This window comes from Candoia aspera, chromosome 13 (genome assembly GCF_035149785.1).
Source record: "Candoia aspera isolate rCanAsp1 chromosome 13, rCanAsp1.hap2, whole genome shotgun sequence".
Lineage (NCBI taxonomy): Eukaryota > Metazoa > Chordata > Lepidosauria > Squamata > Boidae > Candoia > Candoia aspera.
Window position 1 is genome coordinate 4,683,059 of NC_086165.1, and position 17,130 is coordinate 4,700,188.

Below are 17,130 nucleotides of genomic sequence, written 5' to 3' on the forward strand. Positions count from 1 at the left end.
GCCCAAGAGCACCCAGCCAGCTTTCATGCCTCAGGCAGGACTAGAACTCTCCTACCACGCCTGATTGGCTCTTGGGCTAAGAGAGGGAATGGCCCAAGGGCACCCAGCCGGCTTTCATGCCTCAGGCAGGACTAGAACTCTCCTACCACACCTGATTGGCTCTTGGGCTGAGAGAGGGACTGGCCCAAGGGCACCCAGCCGGCTTTCATGCCTAAGGCAGGACTAGAACTCTCCTACCACGCCTGATTGGCTCTTGGGCTGAGAGAGGGACTGGCCCAAGGGCACCCAGCCAGCTTCCACGCCTAAGGCGGGATTAGAACTCACAGCCTCCTGGCTTCTAGCCCAGCACCTTAACCACTAGACCAAACTGGCTCTCACATACATATATATATATATACATATTCACCTCTACAGTATATATTGAGATATATGCAGACATATCTCGAGAGGAGGTACCAAAGGCCAATCACAATATGTTTTATTAATTAATATTTTTTTCAGAGAAAATGTGCCCTCAGTTCAAAAGCCACGTGTCAAACAAGGAAGGAAGTGTTTAGAAGAAAGGAAGTGTTAGAACCGATTCAAATATTTAATGTGTTTTACCTAATAAATTGTCTACGGGGCCTGACTTTGGGTATAACTTGTGTGTATGTCTTTGCGTGTATGTATATGTATGTTTGCTTTTATGCCTCTCTATGTACGTATATGTATGTATGTTTGTGATCTGTTTGTATATATGTATATTCATTTGTATGTATCTATATGTATATCGTTTGAACAAAAATCTGTATGCTTTTGAAATCACGTGTCTCCTAATACAACCAGTTTTCTACCCCACTTTGTTTCACCACAAAGATGTCTCCAGTAATGCACTTCTGTGCCTGTGCTTCGGTGACTGTTTTTTTTAATGGAAACCTTATCCTGCAACTTTCATGAAAAATGCCAATAAACATGCTCCCGTTTGAATGACACCATCACGAAAATGCACATTTTAGACACAAACGGGGTGCAGAAAAGAGGACATGCTACAATAGGATAAGTATAAAAATGCGCCCTTTGTGCATTTAAAGACTGCTGATGGATGCAGAAAAGGAAGAGACAGGTGAGCAACGACAGGCAAAACTCCCAGAAAAAATGTTGTTCTGCCCACGTTTTAAACCTGATGGGTGGGAGATGTGGATGAGATAGACAGGGAACAGCTTTAATAAAACAGTCAACTCAGCAAAACATGGGCTGAAAAGATGCCCATCAGCAATTCATAAAATCTTACTCATAACACGCTTCTGCCTTTTCTGTGCTTCGTTTATGAGAAAGCCAAACGAGAAGGCCCTGGGCCTCGGAGCAGCCAGTTCCGTGAGGCTGACGCGGCTAACAACCGCCTCTGAGCTTCCACCTCGGCTAAGTGTTGTGGACACAGCCTTATCTTGAATCGGTGGAGACAGGGAGATACGGACGGGAAAAGGTGCTCTCTCAAGATGCAAGAGTTGGCCGAGGAACCTCAGGTCTGAAGGTCAGTCTTTGCAGATTGATGTGGACCTCTGATGTGGACCCCTGGGGTCCAGCACGAAGGGCTCAAGATTAGAGGCTCTTTCTTCAAGTCCTCCCCATTGGCCTTTCTAGGGACATCCTCTTAAGCCTTTCAAACAACAGAGGCATTTTGCAACTTTCAGGGGTGAGGCCCAAGCACCAGGGTGTGGGGCAATTTTTGCATCATACCTTTGGATTTTGCATAAATCACCAGCCGCATGGATTAGCTAATGCTGTCAGTCTGCCCTAGCATTTTACTGTAGACAGCGCTCCAGACCTACTGCAAAAAAGCTGTCAGCTCCACTTTTGGAGGACATGCAGGGGATACAATCTTTTGCCTTGGAGGAATAAAACAACAGCCAGCATGAAAGAGAAGTGCCTCTATGAATTAAAAGCACGTTTTTAAAATGCTGAAAGCAGTCTTCCTCTCTTTAGGCAGGGTGACTTTCGTTGGCTGGGATTCAGATGTGCTAAAAAGCCCTGTTCGATTCTCCCCGAATAACCAGTTCCCTCAAATCTCCACGCCAGGAATCGTGACCATCTGGACCCGCTGTTTGCAAAGTTACTCCTCTCGGGGTTGGAATGCAACAAATTGGCACTTACCCAGAAGGCATCTTTAAATTGGAGGTGCGTCATTCTGGCGAGTTTGATCTGTAGCACAAAGCTCCGTGACACAGGCACCCTGCTCGGGCCAGCTGCCCTGAGCGCACTGAGCACGAGAGAAACCCTTCTTACAACTTGCAGAGCAGCATTGGGTGGATTAAGGAAGCTCAGCCGTGCGCCTTGTCACTGAAAGCGAAAAGCACACCCCAAACCTCAGAGCTCTCCTTTCCTCTTGCCCCACCTCCCCGGGGCTGATGTCAAGCTCGTTTTGCTTCTGCCAAAGGGCGCCTTTCAAAATGTGGAAGCACAAACATTGTCGCCACCATCTGGGTGCAAATGAGAGACTTCCTTCCCGCAACGACAAGATGAGTTACCCTCCAGAAAGCAAGGGGGCTGCTGTATTGGGGGGGACTCCTGGAAGGTGAAACAGGCCTGTTGACCAGAGATAGAGTATTTTCTTGGGGCATGACAGGTGTGTATGGGTGTGTGTGTGTGGGTGGGTGTGTCAGAAATCTTCTGCACAGGGCTGCATTCGTGCACACAGGAAAGAGGAGCAGAGTGGTAGCATTACCAGCTCAGCACTTGGTGTAATAACAGAGGCATTTTCCACTCCCCCTTCAAAGCGAAGGAAATGCACAGATCGCATCTCGGTCAGGCTGAGCGTGTGGCTTTTGGTTGTGCCACGCAAGCGCATCCCTTTGCTGCAAGGGGGAGTCGGAACGAAGAAGGAAGAACTCACCCACCCTGTGCCTCGAATATGAATGGAGCGCATCCCCCCGATTTTGTTGGAGCTAGGAGTCGGTGATGGTGTGGTTGCTGCTGGCCCATTGATCCCAAATCATTTGTTATCCTCTGCTGGGTCACAGAAGAGGAGGAAGAGTGTTTGGCTGGAAGAACTAAGTGTGAAAGTAAAACGGTTTAATTATCTCTGGAACAGGAAATAAAAGTGGGGGGGTGGGGTACAGAGTCAGCTGCTAGCAAACGTAAGGGCCTTCCTCTGTCGAGTGACTCGAGGTGGTTCTTACCGTGCCAGGAAAAAGAAGTGCTGCCATAAAAAGCCTCAGTTGTGCTCTCCATCCAGTGTTGCCTGGCTGTCAATATTTTCAAGCCATCCGGCTATAGACTCAAGCCAAAAATAATCCTTTTGGAGGATTATTTGGAGCACAGAGTCTTCTTAACAAGGTTTAGGGAAATAAAAGGGATAGGGTTACCAGAATTCCAGCAACGGAATTACTTCCTATTAGAACTGTTTTATCTCCTAAGATATTCCAATGGAGCACTTTGTAATATTTTTCTAGTGGCTCTTCTGTGGACTGGCAAGTCGGCAGGTCTTTTTATGGATAATGGATGCCCATCCAGGATGTTTGTACTCCTTATCAGCTGGAGAACTGAGCCTTACACAAATCAATGATATGGAATGGTCTGGTCAATGCTTTGCCAGGATATCCCTCAGGCTAGTGACCTGGGGAGAAGGTTGACCACACTTTCTCACTTGTAAAGGAATTCTTTGAGCCGGTTCCTGGGATGGACCTTTCCAAAATATTGCAGAACGAGAAGAGATGAACCTTGCTTTTGCATCTGCTAAATGGGTAGCAAACTCTCCCAAGTCAAGAGACAGTGAAAAAGAGGATTAAGGAGGCCCCACCTTAATGTACTTCCTGATGAATGAGGGCTACAGAAATACCGTTTTTCATTTTTCAATTTTCAACTTTCCTTGCAACAAACCTAATTCATGAGACTTTCTGAGACTCTGGCTTGGGTGCTGCTAATCCAAGACCCACCTCTGATCACACCTCCCCACTGGTCACCTGATTTGGCTTCCCCCAGAGGGTGGCATTGAAAGGGAGGTCTCTTGGACCCTCTTGCTGTGGCAGGACGCTGGCAGCTTTAGTGAGAAAAAAGGCTTGGCTTTGCAGGAATGGAGAGACCTTTTTTAAAAAATTCAGGGTTGAGAACAAGGCAAGGCCAGCATCAAGGGGGGGCCTTGAAGTTGCCAGGGTAGGCTACTGGGGATGTGAACTGCCAATCCCCCAGCATTTATGGTGTTTGACCCTTCCCAAAATGCTTAAGACCTTTGCAGAAAGTTGAAAGAGCTAAAGACTTCGGAGCAGTGTTTCTCAACCCCGGCAACTTTAAGATATGTGGACTTCAGCCCCCAGAATTCCCCAGCCAGCATAGCATAGCTGGCTGGGGAATTCTGAGGGCTGAAGTCCACATATCTTAAAGTTGCCGGGGTTGAGAAACACTGCTCCAGAGACTTCATCCAGGATTATTTCTCCCCTTCTCCGCAGCCCATGCTGTTCCATTCCCTAAGCTGGAAGAGCCAACGGGGCATCGTTGGATCCGCTTCAGCAAGTAAACCATTTGAAATGTGAAACTTTCTTGAAATAAAAAGAGAACTTTCAGTTGCACCTGCCAGGAAAAAGAAGGGCAGGGCGTCCTTAGAGAGAGAAGGGGTTGTTCAGCCAGTCCTAAGGCCATGCAAATCCACTTCCTTGGGGGCATTCCAAGGAAATCAATGGATCTATTCAGCCATGAACCAAGAGGCAGACGGGTGTCCTTGCCTGCCAGCAACCCCTGGAATGAGGAACTGGGCTGTTTTTTTCCCACATGGCAGCTGCATGCAAATGGGAATAGCAGGATTTGTTAACCCACCCAAGAAAATGTTTTTTTTTTTAATAATAATTTTATTGCAGATCACCAAAATGTTTTTAATAATAATTGTATTGCAACCTCTGCAATTTGATTGCAGATAAAACCAATGCAAACTGTAAAAGAGAAAAAGAAAAAAGAGAAGTAACTTCCCCCTCCATTCCAGCAAGCATAAACAAATTTAACAACTTATCTGCGAAATACAACAAATTATCTCTTCATCCCATCTCTCTCCTCCTCCTCCTCTATAAACAAATATTTTTCTCCTCCCCCATCGTAATCAGGGAAAGTCCATTAAGGGTTATCAGAAATAACAACGTAACTATTATAAACGTCCCAGGGACGGCAGGTTGAAGTCCCCCAGAACCATAAGTCTGGGGAACTCCCAGTGCCAACCCCGAGACGGCCTCCAGCAGCTCGGGCAGGGAGGTTGCCACACAGCAGGGAGGCTGGTACAGCAGCAACACCCCCAACTGTTCTCGGGATCCCAGCTTGAAAAACAGGGTCTCACAACCGGTGGTAAGAGCGGCGACACATATTTCTCCGCTCTTACTGCATCCGCAGAATGCCGTCCGACGGCCTTGTTTAAGATCGCTCAATCTCTTCTGGGTCAGGTAGATCCAGGGACCCACCTACAAGGCCATTCGGAAGAGTTTTCACAGCATCTGCAGGATAAAATCACTCAGATCCATTCTAAGTTGGACTCTAAGCGTGAAGCGGAGTCTGGGGAGATGCCAGGGGAATGTACTTACCCTGTTATCTGGGAACGGTTTGATCCTGTTGGGCCTGAGGAAGTGGACAGGATTCTCCGGACTGTGAATGCAACCACATGTCAGCCTGACCCATGCCCTTCCTGGCTGATAAACCCAGCCCGGGAAGTGACTTGTGGTTGGGTCCAGGTGATGGTTAATGCATCCTTGAGGGAGGGGGTGTTTCCGGCTGCCTTTAAGGAGGCGCTGGTATACCCCCTCCTCAAGAAGCCATCCTTGGACCCTACTATACTGGGCAATTTTCGCCCTGTCTCCCACCTTCCCTTTTTGGGAAAGGTGGTTGAGAAAGTGGTTGCGTTGCAGCTCCAGAGAATTTTGGAGGAAACAGATTATCTGGACCCCTTTCAGTCAGGTTTCAGGCCAGGATATGGGACGGAGACCGCATTGGTCGCACTTATGATCTCTGGCAGGAGCGGGATGGAGGGAGTGCATCCATCCTGGCTCTCCTGGACCACTCAGCGGCTTTCAATACCATCGACCATGGTATCCTTTTGGGACGGCTCAGGGAGTTGGGGGTGGGCGGTGTAGTTTTGCGCTGGTTCACCTCCTTCCTCCAGGGCCATTCCCAATTGGTGGTGATAGGAGAGGAGAGATCCGGCCCTCGACCCCTCCATCGTGGGGTGCCGCAGGGTTCTGTTCTCTCTCCTCTCTTGTTTAATGTCTACATGAAACCGCTGGGTGAGATCATCCATCACCACGAGTTGAGGTATCATCAGTATGCTGATGATACCCAATTATACATCTCTATCCCGGGTGAAGTAAGTGATGCGGTCTCCACCCTTTCCAGGTGCCTGGGGGCTGTGAGGGCCTGGATGGGGAACAACAGGCTTCAACTGAACCCTGGTAAGACAGAGTGGCTGTGGATTGATGGCTCCTCAGGTTCCAGGAAGTTGTCATCTTTGGTCCTGGATGGGGTGGCACTGCCCCATTCGGAACCAGTGTGGAACCTGGGGGTCCTCCTGGACTTGCGAGTCCTGCTCGAAGAGCAGGTGGCAGTCGCGGCCAGGAGGGCCTTTGCACATCTTCGGGTGGTGCGCCAGCTACGCCCATTCCTGGACCGAGATGCCCTCCGAACAGTCACTCACGCCTTTGTCATCTCCCATATAGACTACTGCAATGCACTCTACACGGGGCTACCCTTGAAAAGTATTCGGAAGCTTCAGCTGGTCCAGAACGCGGCTGCGCGGACAGTTATTGGGGCTGTAAAATCAGCCCATGTGACACCACTGTTACGCAAGCTGCATTGGGTGCCAGTTTGCTTCTGGGTCCAATTCAAGGTGTTGGTTATCACCTTTAAAGCCCTACATGGCATGGGACCAGGGTACCTGAGGGACCATCTTGTCCCCATAACATTGACCCAGTCAGGCAGGGAGGGCATGCTACGGACCCCATCAGCAAACGAATTTCACCTAGGGGGGTCCAGGAGGCGGGCCTTCTCTGCAGTGGCACCCGCCCTTTGGAACATCTTGCCCCCGGAGTTGAGACAGATTTCCTCACTCTCGGACTTCCGGAAGAAACTTAAGACCCGGTTCTGCTGCCTTGCTTGGGAGGGGGAGCGTGATAGGTCCACCTGGGGATGGCTGGTGCCATAGCACCACTTAGTGATCCATCTCCACTTGGATTTTACGTTTGTTTTTATGTATATTTTAATGTAATTTTTATGTCGCTATGTTTTAATGCTATTTATTGTAAACCACCCAGAGTCCCCCACTGAGGGAGATGGGCGGTGATATAAATTTAATAAATAAATAAACAAACAAACAAACTTGATTTAATAAACCCACTTGAATGCCTTCCTTTTACATTTCTATCTCATTTTGTTTTTAAAACAAATCCCCCAAACCTCATCCTTCAAATCCAATCTGTAGAAATCCAAGAGAAATGACCAGAGAACAGACCAATGAAACATGTTGATGCCACCATCTCTTTCACTGCTTCATTCTTCTTCTCACCTCTACCTCCAGTCGAGAGAAATGGAGAGGTCTCCACTAGATTCCCAAACTCCTTGGTTGACTTTGGGCCAGTCCCTTGGTCTTCACCCAGCCAAGCTTACTGGCTGCTGGGGTGGTAAAATGGGACACCTCCCCACACCCCCAAGTGAGCACCTTGAACTTTCAGGGGAAACAACAGGACATCCGGGCCATAATAAATGACCCCAACCGAACCCTTGGGATACTCTTAGCAAGCATTCTCCATGTTATTCCTTCAGCTGTTTGTCGTTTATTCGTCTAGTCGCTTCCGACTCTTCGTGACTTCATGGGCCAGCCCACGCCAGAGCTTCCTGTCAGCCATCGCCACCCCCAGCTCCCCCAGGGACAAGTCCGTCCCCTCTAGGATATCATCCTTCAGCTACTTCACTGGCATTTCTGCTTAAGCTCTCTTGCAGAATCTCCCTGCGCAGCATCACCAGCTGCTGTTGAATGTTTAATTCTGTTGTGGTATTTTTCTTCCCCCCTGCATGGGATCAGCACCAAGTTTCTCTTCTTTTCAATTTTCTGGACTATTCCCCCCAAATAAAACGGCCTCTTAGCCTTACATTCCTAACCTAGAGACTTCTCTTGTAGAGAGCCACATTGGAGAAGGAATCGGACATCATTTAACAGAACATGAATTAAACACAGGTAAGGAAAAAGGCATTAAAAAGGAAGTGAGTGCATCTCGATACTCTTCAGTACACGAGGGAGGGAAGCCATATACTGTAAGAGGGAGGGAGGATGAGAAAGGGGAAAAGAGGAAGAGGGAGGGAGGGAGGGAGGGAGAGAAGGAGGGAGGGAGGGAGGGAAGGAGCTGTCCTGCTTTCAGGATTTGGTTTTTTTTTACACCGTCATAACTTCAAAAGGTCTCTAAACAAGGCAGTCGGCAAACGAGGACTACCTGCATTTACCACATGTTCTGCTGCTTGTTTGATAAAGCCCTATTTTTTATTTCCCCCCCCCATACATACTGATTTGAAGTACGCTTCCTTATAAGCTAAATTAGACATAAACGCACAGTAGTTTTAAGAGTCATACAAAGAAGTGGCACGAAGAAAAAAATAGGGCATTTGAACGTTTTAATCCAAGTGAATAGAATATTTTCCAAATGCAGAAATATTTCCGCGTCATCTACCACCTAAACACCATCTACAGAAGTTAACAGGCACAGAAACCTCATGTGCAACGTCTCATCCCCCCGAATGTAGTATAGAAAATAGGATAGAAAAACTATTAGCGACATGGAACCAGACAATTACGCTTACTTTTCCCCTTCCCAAAAGTCTAACAGAAACTAGTGGTACGTTACAGTCAAATCCTGGCACTTTCAAGTATGTTTCAAAAAGTAGTGTTAAAACATGAACCCTGAAGGTCTCCATTCTTTTCCCTTCCTTTTGGAAAAAGGGGATTCTTTCCGGTGCCAAAGTTACACTGGCAACAGAGAACTTCAGCAATGTACAGTTGCTGCCCAACAGGTACTGTTTTTAAAGCTGAACAATGGGGGGGAAAGTCCAGTTCTGAAACAAAGGCAAAGCATCTCCTGGAAATTAAAGTTCTTCGTGGTAGAAGCTTCTGTCATGGAGCTGCCGGCCGTAATCGGTGGCTTCGCTATTGAGGAACAGATCCTGATTTTCAAGGATCTCGTTTTCCGTAAGCCTCCTGTCCCCATCCAGGTCCATCTCGTCAAGAAGATGAGCAGTCTGCAAAATAAATTAACAAGCACCGGCTGGGCTGAACGTGGAACGCAGCCACGGATTGCTAACTCCGGTTTACTGACTAAACTGAATAATACTCACGGGTTGGGTGTTAGGCCATTACGTCGTCACAGTTCAGCTTCTACTATCACCTCCTAGGTGAAATCCCAATGACTTCATCAAGAGATTCCACCTTCTGCCAACCCCACCAATCATCTAACCGGCACGTGCGTTGGCACTTCACCCATTCACCTGCCTGACCTTTATTGACTCTGAACAGTCTTGCTATCCTTATTCATGCTCAAAGTCTATATCCATTTATACAGAAGGATACCACACTGTATACGAGATACACAGAGCAACTCCCTATCAACCGACGTGCAGTGGAGGCCATTACACTAACACTGTCCACCTAAGAGGGCATGGCCACTTCCACACGAACAGTTAAGACCATGAACTCAGTTTTTATTAAGACAGGAAAATATTCACTCTTCTTTCCACCAAGACATTTAATGGTTTCATTTCAACGTCTTGTTTTTGGACTGAACTCTTTCTGTAGCGTTCAAAGACCCCACCAAACCAAGATACATTACAGAGGCAGGTTTACATCAGGAATCTTGTATTGAAGGTTCAATCATCATTTAAATTACTCTAGTCCTTTGAGTGCAACAGGAATAAGTGCATATCTGAAAACTGTTGTGAGCTTTACAATTCTGTGTGGTGACATCTAAAAAAACACAACTACGTCATGGAATTTGGGAGTAAAATTCTTCAAGACGCTTACCTCTTCCTGAGCAATGCCCTCATTATTGGGCACCACCCAAGTTAACAGCTCGTTAGGATTAAGTTTTCCATCCTTGTCCTTGTCATAATCATTTCTAAATCGATCTTTCTCAACAACAATCCATTCTGGATCTTCCCTGGCCGCTAAAAAGAAACGTTGCAATTTTTCAATGCATCCTTATCTTACTACGTTTTTATTTTAGCGAAATCCATTAAAATGTCCATTTGGCATAGCATGCAGGCTTGGAAGCACATATGGGCAGCGAAAGAGCAAAACAATATGCCTTTAATAGTGTTTTCAAATTGTACTTTCATCAATGTCACTTAAAATGATGGAATTGAAGGAAGATGTTTTCTCCATGATCACAAGGATCTGTTACGTGAATTAGCAAAAAAACTGCACTGCAAATACGTTGGATGTCAATAACCGGCTCTTTCTTACGGTATTTGTCTCAGAAAGTCCACAATCCCTACACACTATTAGAAACAACCAATTCTTGTAACTGTTTTTGTTACCCAAATCATAGATGTCTTCTTTCATAAGAATGGAAACAGCAAAAGTACCAAGTTGTATTAAGAGGAGAGAACCAAAATTTGGACTGATTTCTCAAGAACCCGAGAAGCAGTATTAGTAGGCAGTGTTAATGCATTATCCACCGATGCACAACAGTATTTTGAAATACGTTGACTTTTTGGACACCCCTGCCCTTCCCTGCTACCCTAGCTTTCTCCATCTGGGCCCTCCACACATTCTTAGGAGAAATTTCAGGTTTCCTAACCAATCATGGTTCTTGAAGACCCCAGGCTGAAAAGGGGAAGCCCTGCCACTCACTCGGATCTCTTCGATAGTCGCCAAGGAACTCTTCGATGCTCACAAATCCGTCTCCATCTTTGTCGTGCTCTTCCAAAGCCTCCTGAATGACAAACTCCTGGTGGGAAGGAAAAAACAACCAGAAGGTAACAGCGGCCTGTCCCTCAGCTCTGCTCACGAGACACAGAACCATAAACTAACCAGCCCCGTGTTGTGAGTTGTGCAGTGAGTTTGCAGATCATCGCATCATGCAAACCAGCATTTAGTACCGCGTGGGTATATACAGTGACTGCCCTTTCTCAGTGCCTGGGGGCTGTGGGGGTCTGGATGGGGAAAAACAGGCTTCAGCTGAACCCTGGTAAAATGGAGTGGCTGTGGATTGATGGCGCCTCGCCTTCTGGGAAACTGTCATCTTTAGTTCTGGATGGGGTTGCACTGCCCCAGACAGACTCAGGGCGTAATCTGGGGGTTCTCCTGGACTCGCGACTCCTGCTCGAAGAGCAGGTGGCAGCCGTGGCCAGGAGGGCCTTTGCGCAACTTCGGGTTCTGCGCCAGTTACGCCCCTTCCTGGAGCGAGAGGCCCTCCGAACAGTCACTCATGCCCTGGTCATCTCCCTTATAGACTACTGCAATGCGCTCTACATGCGGCTACCCTTGAAGAGTATCCGGAAGCTTCAGCTGGTCCGGAATGCAGCCACGCGGGCGATTTTTGGTGCCCCTAGGTCGGCACATATAATACCCTTGCTGCGCAAGCTGCACTGGGTGCCAGTTTGCTTCCAGGTCCAATTCAAGGTGTTGGTTATTACCTTTAAAGCCCTACATGGCATGGGGCCAGGTTACCTGAGGGACCGTCTCATCCCCATTACATCGGCCCGCCCCACCCGATCATCCAGAGAGGGCATGTTACGGACCCTGTCTGCCAAGAGAATTCCATCTGGCGGGTTCCAGGAAGCGGGCCTTCTCTGCAGTGGCCCCCGCCCTTTGGAACATTCTGCCCCCAGAGGTGAGGCAGGCCCCTTCACTCCCGACCTTCCGGAAGGCCCTGAAGACTTGGTTCTGCTGTCTCGCCTGGGGCGGGAAGGTGGGTAGCCATTCTTGGGAGTGGCTCACACCCTAGAGGCCCTCCCACCAGCTCGAAATTTTATACCCTCTTGGATTTTATATGTATTTATTGCATTTTATAATAATTGTTATGTGTTTGGTTTTATGAGATTGTAACGTTTAGGATTATAGTTGGATTTTACTGTAAGCCGCCCAGAATCCCTCTTTTGGGGGAGATGGGCGGTAATTAAATTTGAATAATAAATGAATAAAATAAATAAATATGTTGTGCAAATTGGCTTCTTCCTCAAGAGACTGGCCTACAGCCATTCCCCACTGACAAAAGTCTAGGTCAAAAAGTGATTAAACCCCATTTTCATTAATATAGTTCTTAGCTTCTCGCTTAAAAGGCAGGCTCAATGATGCTTTACAGCCCACCCACTTATCCCTTGAATTTTCCCAGTGTTTAAAATCTGCACTCAACGCATAGCGGAGCAGTAATGCCTCTTCAGTACAACGAAGCAGTTTTCACGTCCCAAAAAATCCACACGCTGATCCCAAAGCAGTCTGGTGGGACGGCCCTTTTGCGCTTCTCCAAGGAGCTGAAGAGCTATTAAAAGGCAGAAACTCCTGCAGCCCGTTTTCAAAGCAGTTCTCTCCCCCAACTTGCCTTCATGTAATCCGCCTCCTCGGGATGTTCAAACGCAATGAATTCATCCAGTTCCAAGCCAGGTGCCTCATCCTTATTAGCCTTTTCAAACCTCTTCTTGTCCTTTAAATGGAGCTTTTAAAACAGCAGGGACATGAATAAAACATGAACTGCAGGCAAAGTTGCAACGAATTTCTCAGTCCAGGCCTATTTGAAGCATCCCTGGAACCAACTTGTTTCTTGACCTTCAACCAAGAGAGGTCCAAGGTTTACCGTCCCTGCCTACAAAGCATGCAATCGCCAAGTATGCAAATCCTGAGCGCTTCCACGTCTTGCAAACAGAAAGATACCTCTTATGAAGAACCCAATATTTTCTTCAAACTAGTGGTCAGCTATTATGGACCTCATTCGGAAGGCTGACCAGCAGCCTGTTTTCAGGCCATGACCCTGTTTCATACATAGAACTAAATAAGCTAGTTTTTTAAAAAGCTGAAGGCAGGAAAATATAGACCTTTTAGTATCATTATGGCGTTAGCTGCAAGTCAATCATGCAGGCAATAACGATGTTGTAAAAAAACATCTCTGGAAGACTGACTGGAGCAGTGTTTCTCAACGTTGGCCACTTTAAGATGTGGGGACTTCAATTCCCAGAATTCCCCAGCCAGCAGTCCCCACATCTTAGTGGCCAACGTTGAGAAACACTGCTGAGAAACACTGGGTTGGAGAGTAAAAAAAAGAGTTCCCAGTCTTCGCAGTGTTGATTTCTACTCATTTTTTATTCTTTTCCAAAAAGAGGAATACGCCTCATCAGCAGAAATATTAAGGGCCAAACTCCCTTAACATTTGCCTTCACTTGCTCTAGAGCAAATCCGTATGACAACAGGCTAAGATAAATAAACTTTATATTTATTTATTTAAATGTGTGTTTATATCTAGACAAATACACTTCATTTAGGATACTCAGGGTACGAGCCCCTCTGGGGTCTGACCTGCCGGAATGATTCTTCTTCGGCATCTTCCAACGTGTTGTCGTCCTCAAAGTCGATCACACGGTCGTACATCTGAATATTGTATTCCTCCCAAGAAACGTGCCCATCACCGTCTTTGTCATATTGGCTGAACTGCTCCTTGGCGTCTTCCACCACATAGTGCTTAAAAGAGTGCTGGATCCAGGAACTTAGCTCGGCTGGGGAGATTTCCAACCACCTGGTTAGGCTGGGGAACCGACCCCCCCCTTGTCAGGGCCTTTCCATGCACAGAGAACCCCAAAGAACTCTATTCATTGACCCTGCCAACTTTCCCCATTTTCATCAGAAGGACCGCAAAATTGAGCCCGAGCCCTGCCCCTTGGCCTGCAACTTCACGGCCTGCAACACTGCTTTCGTCATTATTATTACTATTATTATTCAAATTTAATTACTGCCCATCTCCCCCAAAAGAGGGACTCTGGGCGGTTTACAATAAAATCAAATTACGGTCATAAACGTCAACCTGGCCCTTTTGCCCCCCTGCCACTCCGCAGGCACCGGATGCTATTTCTACAACCCTGCCCTGCACCCTGGATTCTGGACCTCCCGCCAGCCGTATTATTTGCATCTGTAAACGTCATGGCCCGCTGCCCACAGAGGAATCCACATTCCAGTCCCAGTATTTTATCTTCCCAATTATTCCCACCAGGCTGGTCTGCGACCGTAGTGAAGATTTGGCTGGATGATTCCCATCGCACCTTCTTTGACCGTGGCCCCATCCCAGATGAGGGATGTGCAGCGGCTGCATTTCGGGCCTGCGCGCGCTGTTTTTCTCTCCCTCAACCCAGAAAGACCGAGGACCGTGTGGAGGTGCAAAATTCACCCATCACCCTAAACCCAGCCAGAGAAACCATACAATGGCTTGGCTTAGCAGGATGACCACTTCCTTCACCGACAGGCGTAGATCAGAACAGTGTTCCTCCACCTTGGCGGCTTGAAGATGCGTGGAGTTCAGCTCCCAGAATTCCCCAGCCAGCTTTTGCTGGCTGGGGAATTCTGGGAGCTGAACTCCACGCATCTTCAAGCCGCCAAGGTGGAAGAACACTGGATCACAGGTACCTTCCGAGAGAAAGCCGTCTGCATCCACGTCGATCTTCTTTATAATCCCTTTCAACCTCTTCTGCTGCTCGTCTGGACTCAGTTTGGCAAATTCTTCCACTTCTTCCTTTGGGGGGGGGAGCAGAGAACCAGCACCCACATCAGCACCTGGTTTGGGGAGGGGGGCAGAAGGGCGATTTCTCCCTCCCTCCACCTCTCAGCCCCCCACCACCTTTCTCAGCAGGAGAGCGGGCTGGCTGGGCCGCGGGGGCCCCTCACGCGGTCCTTGCCCTCAGGGCCACCCTGGCACTAGGAGGCAGCGCTGTCGCTTCGGGCTCCCCCCCCCCGATCTGCAAGTGGGGTGGCACAGCTAGGGGTCGGCACCGTGGACCAGCCCCTCTCCCACCCACCCACCCCCTCCCTCCCCGCCTCCTTCCCCGGGGCTCCCCCGTCTTGCAACCGGCGCCCGCGGTCCCCCCCCCCGCCCGCGGTCCCCCCGCAGCCGTGCAAGACGACGCGCCCCTCCCGCACGGCAGGGCCCCCGCGCGGCCGGGGAGGATGGGCCCGGGCGTCCCCCGCCCCACCTGGCCGCCCAGCAGCGCCTCGCGGTCGTAGTCGGCCCGGTGCTCGCCCGCGCCCGCCGCGAGGCCCGGCGGCGGCGGCAGCAGCAGCAGCAGCAGCAGCCGCAGCCAGAGCAGCGGCGGGGGCTTCATGGCCGCCGCGGGGGAGGCCGGAGCGGGGGACGGGCGCTGGGCGGGCCGGGCGGGCGCAGCGGCAGCGGCAGCGGCAGCGGCAGCAGCTCCGGGGCGCCCGCAGAGCGCAGCCGCCGCGCGCTTCGCCTGTTGCGCGCTCCGGCCGCGCGGGGGCTTCTAGGGGTCTGTTGTCTGGGGGGGGCGCGGCGGTGGCCGGAGGAGGGGGCTCCCCCGTCCCGCGGGGGTCCCCCTCTCCCCCCCACCTAGGAGGCTCGGAGGGCCCCCCATCACTCGGGCGCCCCGCAGCCCGGCGGGTGGGTGGCCGGGCGGGCTCCCTTGGGGGCCACCCCGATGGGGGAAAGGGCCGACCGCAAGGAGCAGAACGCTCCCAACGCTGGAAATGCCGCCCCTCGGATGCAGCGGACCCCCAATGCAGGCCTGCGCCCGCGCCCCTGGGCAGTTAGTGGCAGAAAGGCTTTTATTGATCGACTTATTTCATTTCGTCGATTGGCACCGCCGCCCCCGTCCCATCGGAGGGGCTCTGGGGAAGAACAGGGAACAGCTCAAACTAGGCAGGGCTGCTGATCCAGGGGAAGGGGGCCTTGGGTTTCTGGCATTGCAGGTGGGGGTCTTTATTTGGTTATTTATGAGATTTATATAGCCGCCCGTCACACGATGGGCGAACAGTAAAACCAGCAGTCTTCTAGATCCATCAAAACCAAAAACATAAATGGAAACAAGATTATTATTCTTATCCGTCCTTCGTGACTTACTCGCCATTTAGTTGGGTTTTATGTAGTTCTTATACTTCTTTAATGTATTGATTGACTGTTTTTGGACCCTGTTGTACGCTGCCTAGAGTCGCTTGGAAAAGGGAGATGGGTGGCTAATAAATTAAGTAAATAAAATAAATAAGTAAATAAGATTGCTGGGATGGCATTGCCAGCACCACCATTTCTTTTCTAAAGGTCCAGTAGAAGTTAAGTATCTTGCACCCACTCAGAAAAAGGCTATAGCATACTAGATTGAAGGATTAGAGAAGTGGCTTTTAAAAGAAGAAAACAAGGGTAAAGCACCAAATTAGCCCCAAGCTGAATTGGGGAAGATGCAAAAAAAGATTTTGCACTGGGACCAAGAGAAACAAAGGCTTTCTTGCTTCTGTTTACTCCTGGAGAAATAACAAGGCCTTAGCAACAACACACCTTTGCCTCTTCCCAGGCAGCCTTAACAGGTAGGGCAGCTTCCCCTCTGTAACTTTAATATCTTAAGATTAGTAGAATTGTACCTCTGGAAAGGGCAAGTAATCCACACAACCTTTTTCCGTATCTGTGGCAACTTCTCTGACTCCTTAAAATGCAGGACCCAGAACTGGACGCCATATTCAAGTGGAGGCTCAAATAAGACAGAAGAAGGTAGAAGAACTGATCGCTCTGATTTGGAAACTATATTTCTGTTGACGCAGATGGAAAAGTGCGTTTTTTGCAGCCCCGTCCGGCTGTTGCCTTGCATTTTGTTTGCAGTCCATTACAAACTGCTCTTCAGCAAAGGATCGTTACCTTGCCGTGGTGCTGGAGCTTGAGCACCTCAATGATGCCATGAGCTAAACCGTGAAGGGCCACCCAAGACGGGAAGGTCATGACAGAGAGGTCAGACTAATTGCGATCCCTGGGGAAGGTAATGGCAACCCACCCCAGTATTCTTGCCATGAAAACTAAATGGATCAGTACAACCAGAGATATGTCGGAATACCATCGGAAGATGAGACCCCCCCCAGGTCGGAAGATGGTCAAAATGCTACTGGGGAGGAACAGAGGATGAGTTCAACTAGCCCCAGACGTGATGACGCAGCTAGCTCAAAGCCAAAAGGAC

At 49.1% G+C, this 17,130-nt stretch overlaps 2 protein-coding genes across 2 annotated transcripts in view; both read right to left on the reverse strand.

Moving 5' to 3' along the window:
• PSTPIP1 (proline-serine-threonine phosphatase interacting protein 1) overlaps positions 1-2,231 on the reverse strand; it is a 28,068-nt gene extending 25,837 nt beyond the window's left edge. The window contains exon 1 of the mRNA XM_063314266.1: positions 2,131-2,231. Coding sequence (XP_063170336.1) covers positions 2,131-2,163 — 33 coding nt within the window. The 5' untranslated portion in view covers positions 2,164-2,231. The remainder of the gene's footprint in view (positions 1-2,130) is intronic.
• Positions 2,232-8,587: 6,356 nt separating this feature from the next.
• Positions 8,588-15,311, reverse strand: RCN2 (reticulocalbin 2). The gene is made up of 7 exons (XM_063314061.1): positions 15,154-15,311; positions 14,591-14,696; positions 13,493-13,689; positions 12,525-12,638; positions 10,835-10,931; positions 10,004-10,146; positions 8,588-9,225 (listed from the first exon to the last, which is right to left on the reverse strand). The coding sequence occupies exons 1-7, from the start codon at positions 15,280-15,282 to the stop codon at positions 9,073-9,075; spliced, it is 939 nt and encodes a 312-aa protein (XP_063170131.1). The 5' UTR covers positions 15,283-15,311; the 3' UTR covers positions 8,588-9,072.
• Between the last annotated feature and the right edge of the window lie 1,819 nt (positions 15,312-17,130).

Excerpts from the sequence above, each read along its gene's own strand:
- RCN2 (XM_063314061.1), bottom strand. The coding sequence starts at position 15,282 with ATGAAGCCCCCGCCGCTGCTCTGGCTGCGGCTGCTGCTGCTGCTGCTG. Across the intron at positions 14,697-15,153 it reads AGGCGCTGCTGGGCGGCCAG|GAAGAAGTGGAAGAATTTGC; the intron begins GTGGGGCGGGGG and ends CCCCCCCCAAAG. Across the intron at positions 10,932-12,524 it reads AGGAGGCGGATTACATGAAG|GAGTTTGTCATTCAGGAGGC; the intron begins GCAAGTTGGGGG and ends CCTTCCCACCAG.